Below are 12248 nucleotides of genomic sequence, written 5' to 3' on the forward strand. Positions count from 1 at the left end.
GAGGTCTGGGAGCTGGCGATGCTTACTCCGCGGAGGTGGACCTCAGGCGGGGAGCGTTGGATTTGGGACAATTTTCGAGGTAGTGCCAGTATGACTTGTGGATGGAGAAGGTATGGGGTTTGAGGAAAAGACAGAAGCCAGACCCTGTTCACTCTGCTTCCCAGCACTTAGAACACTGCCTGGGACATAGTTGGTACTCATTAAATATTTGTTGTATGGATACCTGTGTTCAAAGAGCAAAGGCCGAGCACCCCACAAACGTGCGTGTGCGCGCACACACACACACACACACACACACGCCCACACATACACCAGCATCCCCCCTGGGCCCAGGGACAGTGTGGGCCCCCCTCAGGCCTCCTGCGCTTCCCAGGCTGTGGGACGGACGTGCAGCCCTGTACCCTCCAGCCCCAGGTTCCCCACAATGAGGGGGATGCAGAGGCTCTGGGATCTAATCCATTCGCACCAGGACCCGGGAACCATGAACCTCTCTGTGCCTCAGCTTCATAACTAACAAAGTAGGAAGGATCATATCTGCCTGGGCTACCTCACACCCACACTGGAAAATCAGCCACTGGGTATGCAGCCATCATGGCATCCTGGGGGGCAGGGTGCCCTCGGAGCCCTCGGGGCCTCCGGCCCTCTGGGGGTCCCCACTCACCACCAGCAGGTCGTTGAAGAGGAACACCTCCCTCTGGTGTGCGGCCTGCTTCTGCAGCTTGTTCACATCCGTCACCTCGAAGAGCCGGCTGCAGCAGACCAGGCGGCGATGGGGCTCTGACAGCACCTGGGCCGGGACACAGCGCTCACAGCCGGGGGAGCCGCCGAGGTCGCAGCCCTCCTGCCCCCAGCGCCCACTTTGCAGAAGAGCAGATGCAGGCCCAGGTTGGCCCTGACCCTCCCTCTTTCCTCCCCCGTGCTCTCTCCCCTTCCTCAGCCTCCTTAGGGAGCAGGGCTGGGCCAGAGTGCTTCACAGTGCTGGACGCAGTGAGCAGATAAAAGGCAGGGAAAAGAAATCGAAAAGAGCCTTCGGGCCGTGCGCTCCGTCCCTCCGAGGCCTTCGGGCTGTGCCTCTCCTCTGCTGCACACCCAAGCACCAGTGTGCAAGAGGGAGGGGTCCCGGGGACACCGTGAATCTGCTCCAGTGTGTGAAACAGCCCCCTCAGGGGGCATCCGCAAACCTGACAGAGGCTCTGACCTCAGCACAGCAGGCTCCAGCCAGAAAAGGCCGGCCCCGCACGACTGGGCGGAAGCATCCAGCACAGAGCCTCAGACGAGGTCCCCAAACTGCTCCCTGAGCCAAGAATTTGGGGAGGTTAGGGTTAGGGCGATGGAGGCCAGGACCTTTATGTCTACGGTATACAGAGCCCCTGCTGACGTCTACAGAGGATGCTTCCTTAAAAATCATTGCAAACTTGGAAAACGCTGCAAACTGCCACACAGGCTACAACTCAGGGGCCACCCCAAGGATTTGAGAACCCACGTCTAGAGCCTGCTCTAGCCCATTTCCTGCCTCCTATTCAGTAGGACCATCCAGGATGCCCAGCACCCATACCACCCCAAACCTCCCTATCTGGCCATCCAGATGCTTCGACCCTAGAGCACCCGGCAGTCTTTCTCAGTATTTCACTTCAATCTCTCCTGCCGCAGGAGCCGGTCGCAGGGAGCGATGAGGAAATCGGGCAGGTGGAAGGAAGAGGGTGCCCCGCACAGCACACGGAGGCACTGGATACAGTAACTACAAGTGAGTGAAGAAGGGGAACACATTTCTGAAAGATGTGGAGGGGATGCCAGGAAGAAGGAAAGGGAAGGAGATGGAGACAGGGCCTCTGCGGCCCCGGGAGGGGAGATGATGCCCCGCGGTGAGTGCTGCTCTGTGGTGGGCACTTACTGTCTTCATGCCCACGATGGACTTCTCCACCTTGGTGACATACGTGACGTGGTCCTCGTTCGACTTGAGCTCCTTCTGCTGAATCCTTTCGTAGATGCCGACCACCAGCTCCCTGGGGATGTCAGCCCCGTCATCCACACCTAGGGCCATGGAACGGGGAAGGGGAGGGGTGTCAGGGGCCTGGAGCCAGAGAGGGGGCGCCCCCTACCTGACTGCCGCTCCCGAAGAATGGCCTTGATTTTGTCCTGTCCCCGCTCCGAAGCCTTCAGTGGCTGGCTCCCCATACCCGCTAAAGTAGGGATGAACTCCTTCGCCAGGCACCGGAGCTACTACACTAGGGGCCCAGCACATGCCCCCAGCGCCCCCTCCTGCTGTTCCATAGCCAGAGCCTCCGCTCCCCCCTCCCAGGCCTCCTTCCCCATCTCTGAACGCGGCCTCCGCGGTCCTGCCTTTGCTCCCCCGGTTCTCCCGTCTTAACAGCCTCCCCCCCAGCCCCGCCAGGAGCATCGCTGAGCATCGCTGTGTCGGTCTTCAGGCCCTCCCCTCCCCTCCGGTAGGGAGCGTGGAGCTCAGCGATTAGTTGTTGAGTGGTGACAAGATTCTCCCCTCGCTGGGAGCACGGGGTGGCGGTGGTGGGTGGGTAGTGAGACATTAAGTGAAGGAGAGGAGGGAAGCCCCCGTGGTGGTGCTGTGAGGAGACCGCCACCCATCTCCCACTTCACAGTGACCTTCAGACTCTGGTAGCAAGAAATACCAGCAGGAAATATACCAACATGAAAACAACTTTCCCCAGAAGGTAGAAACAGAGGCAATAAAAAAAAAAGTCTTCTTTGTACTTTTTCTAAATCTTTCTTTAATGATTATACACTCCTTTTTCTTAAAAGGGAAAAATTAAAAATAAAACATCTTGGGCTTTCCTGGTGGCGCAGTGGTTGAGAGTCCACCTGCCGATGCAGGGGACGCAGGTTCGTGCCCCGGTCCAGGAAGATCCCACATGCCGCCGAGCGGCTGGGCCCATGAGCCACGGCCGCTGAGCCTGCGCGTCCGGAGCCTGTGCTCCGCAACGGGAGAGGCCACAACAGTGAGAGGCCCGCGTACCGCAAAAAATAAATAAATAAAAATAAAATAAAATGAAACATCTTGGGCAAGTGCTCTCCAAGGAGTTTTCCTAAGTGCCAAGAGGACATTACACCTTCTGTGAGCGGCCCTCTGTATTGACTCTGTTTCTCCCACATCTGAGTTTGGTTCTGAAAGTCGGGCACCCAGGGGCCTGGAAGAAGCCAGGCTGGGGGCAAGAAAGAGCAGGCCAGGGACTGAGCACACGGGGCTCCCAGGTAAAGACGGCAGGTTGCACCCCCGCTGCTCCTTCTGAATGCCCTAGGAAAGGGAATTTTTTATTTTTTTAAAGGCAGAGACGGGGGAAGAGGCAGTGGCACCAGGGGACCTGGAAGTGGGTGAATGAGTACATGGATCAGCAAACCTGGGAAAGAAGACACAGAAGCCAGCAGAGAGGTTAGGAGGCTCAGAAGCACCAAGCGCTCTGGAGTTGGTGCAGCCCCTGCAGGTGGAGGTGAAGTCGGGCTCGAAACAGGAAAGTCGGTTGAAAATCAGTTTAAAAGGCAATTAGACATCCCCGCCCCTTCCTCCACCCCAGTCTTCTGATGGAGGCTTCATCCTCTGGAGGGGATGAACCAGGAACTCTGGGCTGGGGGATCCCAAGCCCAGCCAAGGGTGGGAGTCTGTGCTGAAAACTGGGGGATGGAGATGATACCTACGTATTAGGAGACCCTCTCAACCCATTTCCCACAAAGATCTCGGAATACTGGCAGACAGACTCATACCCTCTGGGCAACAGACTGGACATTTCTCTTTTGAAGAAGCAACCAGCACAAGAGAAAATATCTAAAGATTCTGCAGTCAGGTCTCCCAGTGAAACAGCTCAACTAAATCTTGCTGTGAGAACGTCCATCAGTCAGCAACCCCATACGTGCTCAGAGTTTTAATCAGCCTTTTAGTGGCTCACTGTTAAATCTGGATGGACAACCAAGTTTCATCAGAAAGAACATCATACCTTCAGAGATGAATAAGAAGACACTGCATCTACAAAACAGGAACAGAATGCTGTAGAAGAGGAACACTTAGCAAAAAAGAGTTACTGAAAATGAAAAATAAGATAGCAGAAACGAAAACTTAGTAGGAGACTTGAAAGATAAAGCCGAGCGCCATCTTCAAGAAAGTCAAACGAGAAGCCAAAGATGGCAGATAGAGAGCTCTAACGATCAGAGGCTCAAACTGGGCGTTCTAACACCTGAATAATAGGAGTTCCAGAGGAGAGTATGGAAAATGGAGAGGGAAAATGATCAGATACAATATTTAAGAGGAGTTCCCACCTGAAGATAAATTCTAATTAGAGATATTGTATATTGGAGTATATGTATGCAGTTTTCCAAAATAATATAAGCGTATGCGAAGATGTCTAGGCACTTGCCAGATGGGGCAGAACTTTTACACTTTACAGAATTTTTAACACTTTACCAGTAGGGACGCAAAGGAGTCTGTACAAATAATTTGATCTGCAATTACTATTTGAGGTTAAATATTTTGTGAATATTAAATTATCAGGTCTATCTGTGAGTTAACCAACAACTGGATACAGCTGAAAGTACCAACTGATTTTCTTTTTGTTTCTTCCAGTTTTATTGCTATACAATTGATACGCAGTACTGTGTAAGTTTAAGGTATACAGCTCAATGATTTGACTTACGTAGATGATGAAACCGTAAGCAGCTCCTTTGCCCCTCTTCTGTTTGTTCATCCCTGTATTCCTCAGACCTTCCTCATAAAGATGAGATCACTAAGCCACTTTCAACCTAGTCCCTGATTTCTGCTTTACCAAATGTACAAAATGCCTTGCTCTTAACCTGTTGATCCCTTTCCTGGATTAGAAGGAGTAAGAATGAAGGATTAAGCAGTTAAAGAATGACTAACTCTCTACCCCTAGGTCCCCCTTAGTAAATTTGCAGGTGGACCCCGAGGGCACAGGCAGACCACGTGGGTCAAAGAATCCAATTGCAGACAGACCGCCTGAGCAACACAGCATCCCAAGGAAAATCAGGAGAAGTCAGCAGGTCTGCATGCAATGGAAAAATGACAAAGAATCTGACCTCCTGCTTTAATGATTAACTGAGATCGTTTCCCCTTTTTCCCTTTAAAAATTGTCATGGTTGAGCAGAATCTTCAGAGTTGGTCTCTGGACAGAAGTCCACCTTCTCCCCAGATTGCCGGCTTTTCTGAATAAAGCATCTTTCCTTTCTATGAAAAAATAGAGTTCCCACAATCAGAGGCATGTGTTTCTAGACTAAAAGGAAGAACGTAGTACCCAGCACAATGGATGAAAGAAGGACCATAACAGGGCACATCATGGTGAAAATTCAGAACACAAAAGACAAACAGAAGAACCTAAAAATGTTCAGGGAGAGTGAAAAAAACGTAAGCAAGAGGTCAGGGATTGTAACAGTGGCAGCACTGACACCTAAAAATCAACGGAGCAATGCCTCCCAAATTCTGAGTTCAGTGTTTCCAGCCGGGAATTCTGCTCCCAGCCAAAGTTTCAATCAAGACTGAGGATAGAAAAAGACATATCCAGACATGCAAACTCTTAAAAAGTTTGTCTCCAGTGTACCTTTTCCCTGGAAGTAAACTAAAAACGAGGAAGTGATGAAACCCAGGAAACCTGAATCCAACACACATCAGTTAGGAGACAACTTGTCTGGTAAACGCCATAAAGCTTATCTCAAGGCCCTGCTCGTGGCTCTTCTCTCCTAAGTCGTGGAGCAGGAAAGGGCCAGTACCACCCAGACAGCAGCCGTGGTGCCTGGGGCCCGGAGGTCACCCAACGGACGACGTTCCACAGAGGGCAAGGGGCATCGCCCAGGGGCCCTTGCCGCTTGCCGCAGGACAGTGGCAGCAGCTCCCGGAAACTCCCCCGATGCCTGGCATGCTAGCAACTTCCCCAGGGCCGCTCGGCGAGACCGGGCCCGGAGAGCGGCATGCAGTGCCCTTGGCCACCGGGGTGACGACCTAGCATCGGGGCTGAGGCTCCCGGAACGACCCGAGCAGCGTCCCCGCTCCTCCCGCCGCTGCCCCTCTACCTCGCAGGTTTCGGATGAAGTCCTCCAGCATCATCTTCCGGTCGGGCTTAATGTTGGGGCTGTACATGTCGGTGTTGAGGAGGATGACGGCGAAGGCCAGGATGAAGACGGTGTCCGGGTTGTGGAACTGCCGCACCACCTCGGGGTTGCACATGCAGTAGCGCTGGCTGTGCGGGGAGACACGTGAGGGTGCTGAGGGCCCACACCCTCCCTGAGCTCCAGCGACGGGGGGACCTGGGAACGTGTCCAGTCCTCCGAGGGCTTAAGCCCAGGGAGGCTCCCCCTCCTGCCTCCGGCTGCCGTCTGCCCCGTACCCCGGTCCCCATCCCCTCCGAGGGGACGGGGCAGCTGTCACACACCCAGAGACCCCCGGAACCCCACTCCCGGCCCCGTTCCAGCCTCACACAGACGCTCAGGAAAGATGTGCTGGTCGATGGGGACGGTGAGGTGCCTGCAGGGAGAGCCCGAGGGGTCTGTCCTGCATCTTTGCTTCCCTCCCGGCCCTCCAGGGACTCCTGGCCCCCAGGCTTACAGCCACTCTGCTTCCCCGCCCCCAAGTCCCGGGTGTGTGCGAGGGGAGTGGGGCTGGGGAAGGGTCCCACCTGAAGGTCTCTATGAGCCGTTCCACCTTCTGGGCCTCGCCCTGCACGCGGATGTGCGCCTGGAACTTGCGCAGGGCCTCGTCCAGCTCCATGGCAGAGAAGTCCATCTCGTCCACCACGCAGCTGAGGCCGGGAGGGGAGAGGGTCGTGAGGGGCGTGGGCCCCGAACCTCGTTCCACCCACCAGAGCTGGGAGGAGGGCGTGGCCCACCTGCCGGCTGGAAGCCCCACCCTGGTGGGGAGGGGGGACTTGGTGTCTGTGACCAACAAGGGGTGACTTACCCTACCCCCCCACCCCCAGAGTCTCCTTCCACCGCCCGTGAGGACCCTCGTCACACCTCCTCCCACCCGACGGCCCTGCGAGGCACCGCCTGAGGGCCTCCCTCCCACCTCCGGACCCTGGGGTCCAGGGCTGCGGCCAGCTGTCCGAGGCCCCAGGGCCAGGAGGCTGAGCCTGCTGCCTCCGTCCGAAAGCAGGTCCTTTCCTCTCAGCCCCAGGGTGCCCAGAGTCAGGGGTTCAAACGGTGAACAGTGCTTTCTCTTCTGTCCTCTCCAAGGCCTCTCGGGGCCTTTCTCCCTGGTTCCGCCCCGTTTGGGAACCTCCTCTTACACCAGCACCCTCCCAGGTCGGAGCGTCTGCAGACTCCTGGCCCTCCTGGGCCTCCCTCCCGAGGCCCTCCCAGCCGCCGGCGTATCCACGCTTCCCCTCCCCGGGGTGCACCGCTTCCAGCGCCGTGAGCAGCGGGCCCCGTGCCCCTGAGGGCCGCAGGCCCCCCCGTGCAGCGGACATGTCGCCTTCTGCACCCACGTGCTGCACTGCGCCCCTCTGTCCTGGTCATTGTACACCTGCCCCACCCTGAGCAGGCCCCAACTCCTCCGTGATCAGCTCTGGGGCTGCCTGCGGCCTGGTAGACTTGGGGGGGCCCCGCTTGACCCTGGCTCTGCTGTCGGTTTTTAGGAGAAAGCAAGGAGCCCCCGTGGCGGCAGGCAGGGCCCTGGTGGTCGGCGGCCCCGCCTCCCCCCACTCCTCTTGGGGGGAACAAGGAGGAAGGGGCGTCCCGAGGCCACCCAGAGAGGGCAGGGCCAGGGGCTCTTTCCCCCAGGACAGGGCAGACGGCCATCTGCAGGCTGGAAGCCACACTCAGCTTGGTGAAGCCCGGGCTTCTCTCAGGCTTGGCGGCCTCAGTAGAGGGTGGGGCAGGGACTGGGAGATGGGAGGCAAGGACTTGGCCCAAGGGTGGGAATGGGCTGCGTCTCGGCACCTGAGACAGACAGCAGGTCCAGCAGGCGAGAGGGCAGCTCCTGTCACCTCTTCCCTGGGCCGTCCCCAGGTGAGGGAAGGTGAACTCAGGGCAGCCTCACAGGGCCCACAGCTGCGTGTCCCCCAGCCCAGCCCAGCCAGGCCAGGAGGGACGCATCGAGCACGACTGAGCCAGACAGGATGCCGGTCGGTGGGGGCGAACCGGTGCGGCAGGAGGGCCACGAGCGGGAGCCGGGGAGGGAGCCAGAGACACAGAGACAGCGAAAGATACGGGGGTAGAGAGTCAATTGAGAGAGGCACGGAGGGAGAGACAGAGACAGAGAGCAAGAGAAAAACAGAGACAAGAGGAGAAAGAGGGAAAGACAGACAGAAGGGAGAAGGCAGAGCAGACGAGGGGGACGAGGCTCGGCCGGCTGGGCTGGGCAGGCCTGGGTGTGCAGCAGCGGGCAGCCACACTGCAGCCTCTCGTCCTTGGGCCCCGCCGACTCCTGCAAGGCCCAGGCACAGGCAACGGGCCCCAGCCTGGCCAACCCTGACACACAGGCCGGCTGCCCGGAGGACCCCAGAACGGCCCTGGTCCCCCCGGTCTGGGGTCCAGGACTTGCCCCTGTCAGTCCATCCATCCCACCCCCGACCTGGCCCCCCTGCACGACTCTGAACCCCACGGTCCCAGCACCCTGTGTCCCTCAGTGGTGTCCCTCCCAGAACCTCTGTCCATGGACTGTCCCCCATGCTCTGGACCGGGGCTGACCCCACGATGGGCACCGAGGGAAGTGGCGGGAGGTGGCCGCAGAGCAGCCGGGAGCTGGCGGCCGGCTTTCCAGCCCTTCACTCAGGTGACTGCTGCTGGCCGCTCGGGGCGGCAGCTGAAAGCTCCAGTAACAAGCCGGAGAGCCAAGGACCAGGGCAGGAGACTCAGCCGGGTGGAAACGCCAGCCCGCAGAGCAGGCAGCAGGCTACACCACCCACGGCGCGGGGTGTGCAGGCCTCTGCGGGCGGACACCTGTGCGGGGGCTGGGGAGGCTCTACAGCCCACCTCTTGCAGGACCCCATGGCAGAGCCTTCAGGCAGCCGGTTGAAATGCAGGGCCCCGGCCCTACCCCGGATTTACCAACTAGACGATTGAGAGCAGTGCCTGGGAATCAGCATCCCTCAAACTCGCCAGTCGATCCTTAGAAACTGAAAACGAATGGCTGAGCCGAGCGCAAGGTCGGGGGGATGCTTTTAAAATGAGAGCCCGGGAGCTCACGGGAGCACGCGTGTCCTCTCGGCTCTCAGGGGCTGCTTTTGTGGTTGGGTGGTGAGGGAGGGAGCGCGGGAGGGAGAGACAGACAGCCCCACCCCTTCTCCACGGCACGTGCGCATACACACACGTATGCGCGCGCAGGCGCACACACGCACGCGCACGCACGCACACACTGATTTCCTGCCTTGCTCCCTGCAGTTGCCACCACAGGCATCGCTGTTTGATGGGCAGGTGGTCTGGGGTTGTCAGATCTTTGAGAAAAAATCTAGACGTTTTCTGCAAAACCCCCAGAAGCTGTCTTGAGAGGCGGAAAGACACTACTGCCTGCAAATCGTTTCCTGTCTGTAGAGCTGGGGGTTGGGCCAGGTGACCTCTTGCCCCGCCGTGACATGGTCTGATGAGGACCCAGACCCAGAGCCGGCCCACAGGCAGCCTCTGGAGGCTCCGCGGATGCTTGCAGGCAGCAAGGGAGGGCAGCGTCGTTTCTGGCTGGCTTTGGAATACAGCTCACACGACTGGCTGCTTCTCCCCGCCTCCCAGGGAACCAGTGCCCTCCTGGGGCAGGTGGCCGGGCCGAGGCCATGCCCTGGTGGACCCTCACCTTGTAACGGGAGCTCCGTCATCCAGGAATCACTCCCCACGGTCCTCCCTAAGGTGCCAGCCTGCACCTGACCTTGGCTCTCTCTCCTCTCCTCTCCCCGTCTCCCATTCTTCCCGTGTTCTGCAGATCACTTGCACCTAAAACCTCCCCTCCTGTCCGTCTTCTTCTTCATCACCCTGAAATCCTGCTGGGAGCAGACTGCTGGCAGTTCTCCAGATCCTTCTGCCACCTCCACCAGCACAGCCAACAGCCCTCTCCTCTCTGATCACCTTTAAGGTGAAAAAAATCACACGTTTCTGGGTGGTCGTTTCTGGTGTATAATCTCCCTATTTTACAGAAGGTAAAACTGAGACTGCAAAGGGGCTTGCTTGGTGTTCCCTCTGCTAGGGAGACCCTCCCCAATCTACGCCAGTGGGCAGCTCCCTCTGCACCTCCTTCACTGAGTATTTTTTTCAGTGCTTCACTAAGTGGGCAATGACTTCATCTCCTCAGTCCGGTGGGATGTTAAGCATCATCCTGTTATTTTTTATTATATGAGGAAACCAAAGCTCACAAGAGAGCTGACCTTGCAGGGGGCACCGCACACATCGCATTCCTGGCATGTTCCCTCTCGGGGGCTGTTGCTAATGCATCTCTCGCTGGGGGCTGCTCTCTCACCCAGATGCCTGGTGGGACCTGTGAGGGCCCAAGGAGGGGCAGTTGGACACATCACAGAGTCACGGGTGAAGGCCGTTTCACTGTCAGCAGTCACATGAGGCCATGTGGCCACCCTGCAGTTTCTGAGCTGGCCTGGTACACGGAGCCCACAGCAGCGGACCAAACCCCTGACCCCCTACCTTCTGCCTCCTGGGGCTTTCTCTTGCCCTCCCCCTCCCTCCCCCACCCCCCACCCCCCGGCATGCATTGAGCACCTCTGCATACACAGCACTGTGCTAGGGACCTGGAATAAGTGGCAAACAACACAAACACAGATCCTGTCCCAGTGAGAGAGACAGGCATTAAGCGCAGAGTCAAAAATAATTATTTCATTATAATCGTGACAGGTTCTGTGTGGGGAAAGGACAGGGTTTTGTGAGGGGACAAAGGAGATGTACTTTTTATTGGTGTGTCCAGAAATGCCTCTTTGGGGATGTGACATTTGAGCAGAGACCTAAAAGATGAGTAGGATCTGATTAAGGGAGGGGGAGGGGTGGGGGAGACACGATAAGATCCAGTTTGTTTTAAGATGATTTCTCTGGTGTTGGGCAAGAATGAATGAAAAAGGAAGGGCAGGAGCAAGAGAGAAGCAGGGGGCCATCAGGATGCACCTACAGAGGTTCAGGCTAGAGACGACGAGCCTTGGCTAAGGTGGAACAAATTGAATGGACCTGAACAGACCTGAACAGACCAGGCCAGCTCAGAATCTGAGAGACATCCTGGAGGGAGAACTGATGGGACAAGGTGATGGAAGGAATGTGGGCGGTAGGGAAAAGGAGTCGGCGGTGAGTCTCAGGGCTCGGGCTTGAACACCTGGGGGCCTGGTGGTACTAGTTTTTGAGATGGGTGGACACACATGCTGGAGAGATCGAGACTTCAGTTTTGGACACATGAAGTTGGAGATGTTCTTCCATATCAGTTTAGTATCTACTCAATCAACGTCATTAGCACCCAAAGTCTTGCCTTTTCTATTTTACAAATTAAAACCCAGCCTCAACCCTTCTTTGCTCTGTAGTCACTAATTCTTTTCTCTACGCCTCTTTTTTTTTAATTTATTTATTTATTTTTCGCTGCGTTGGGTCTTCGTTGCTGTGCACGGGCTTTCTCTAGTTGAGGCTAGTGGGGGCTACTCTTTGTTGCGCTGCACGGGCTTCTCATTGCAGTGTCTTCTCTTGTTACAGAGCACAGGCTCTAGGTGCGGGACTTCAGTAGTTGCGGCATGCAGCCTCAGTAGTTGTGGCGCACGGGATTAGTTGCTCCGCGGCATGTGGGATCTTCCTGGACCAGGGCTTGAACCTGTGTCCCCTGCATTGGCAGGTGGATTCTCAGCCACTGCGCCACCGGGGAAGTCCCTCTACTCCTCTTTGGAGCCAAACTTCTAGAAGTCATCCCTACTCATGCTATTTCCACTTGCTCAATCCCATTCACTTTTCAACCCACTCCAGCCAAGCATCTACCCCAGCATTCCATTAAAACTCTTGTCAAGGCCACCAATGGCCGCCATGTTGCCAAGTCCAGTGGCGCCAATGTCTGTCCTCATCACACTGGCCTCCTGGCAGCGTCAACGCAGTTAAAGACTCCCTCCTTGGAACACTCCTCTCTCTTGTTTCCATCCCATTGCCCTCCCCTAGGTTGACTCTCTCCTCTCCGGAGGCACCCCTCCTCCATCGCAGGCCCTCCTCCCCCTGGCCTCTAACTCAGGGCTGCCCACCAGGTCCCTTCCCCCACTTTACAACCTCTTCCTAGGGGCCTCACCCATTCCTATGGCTCTGAATGCCACCGCACACTACAACTCTTAAGT

The 12248-nt window shown here is 56.9% G+C and overlaps 1 protein-coding gene across 1 annotated transcript in view; it reads right to left on the reverse strand.

The window, feature by feature from the left end:
- The window catches only part of IQSEC3 (IQ motif and Sec7 domain 3), a 97590-nt gene that overhangs the window by 12720 nt on the left and 72622 nt on the right, over positions 1-12248 (reverse strand). Inside the window, exons 6-9 of the mRNA XM_029205640.1 lie at positions 6645-6767; positions 6043-6209; positions 1892-2031; positions 662-787 (exon numbers count right to left, since the gene is read on the reverse strand). Coding sequence (XP_029061473.1) covers positions 662-787; positions 1892-2031; positions 6043-6209; positions 6645-6767 — 556 coding nt within the window. The remainder of the gene's footprint in view (positions 1-661; positions 788-1891; positions 2032-6042; positions 6210-6644; positions 6768-12248) is intronic.

Source organism: Monodon monoceros, unplaced genomic scaffold (assembly GCF_005190385.1).
Source record: "Monodon monoceros isolate NGI ecotype Baffin Bay Population unplaced genomic scaffold, NGI_Narwhal_1 Super_Scaffold_6, whole genome shotgun sequence".
Classification (NCBI taxonomy): domain Eukaryota; kingdom Metazoa; phylum Chordata; class Mammalia; order Artiodactyla; family Monodontidae; genus Monodon; species Monodon monoceros.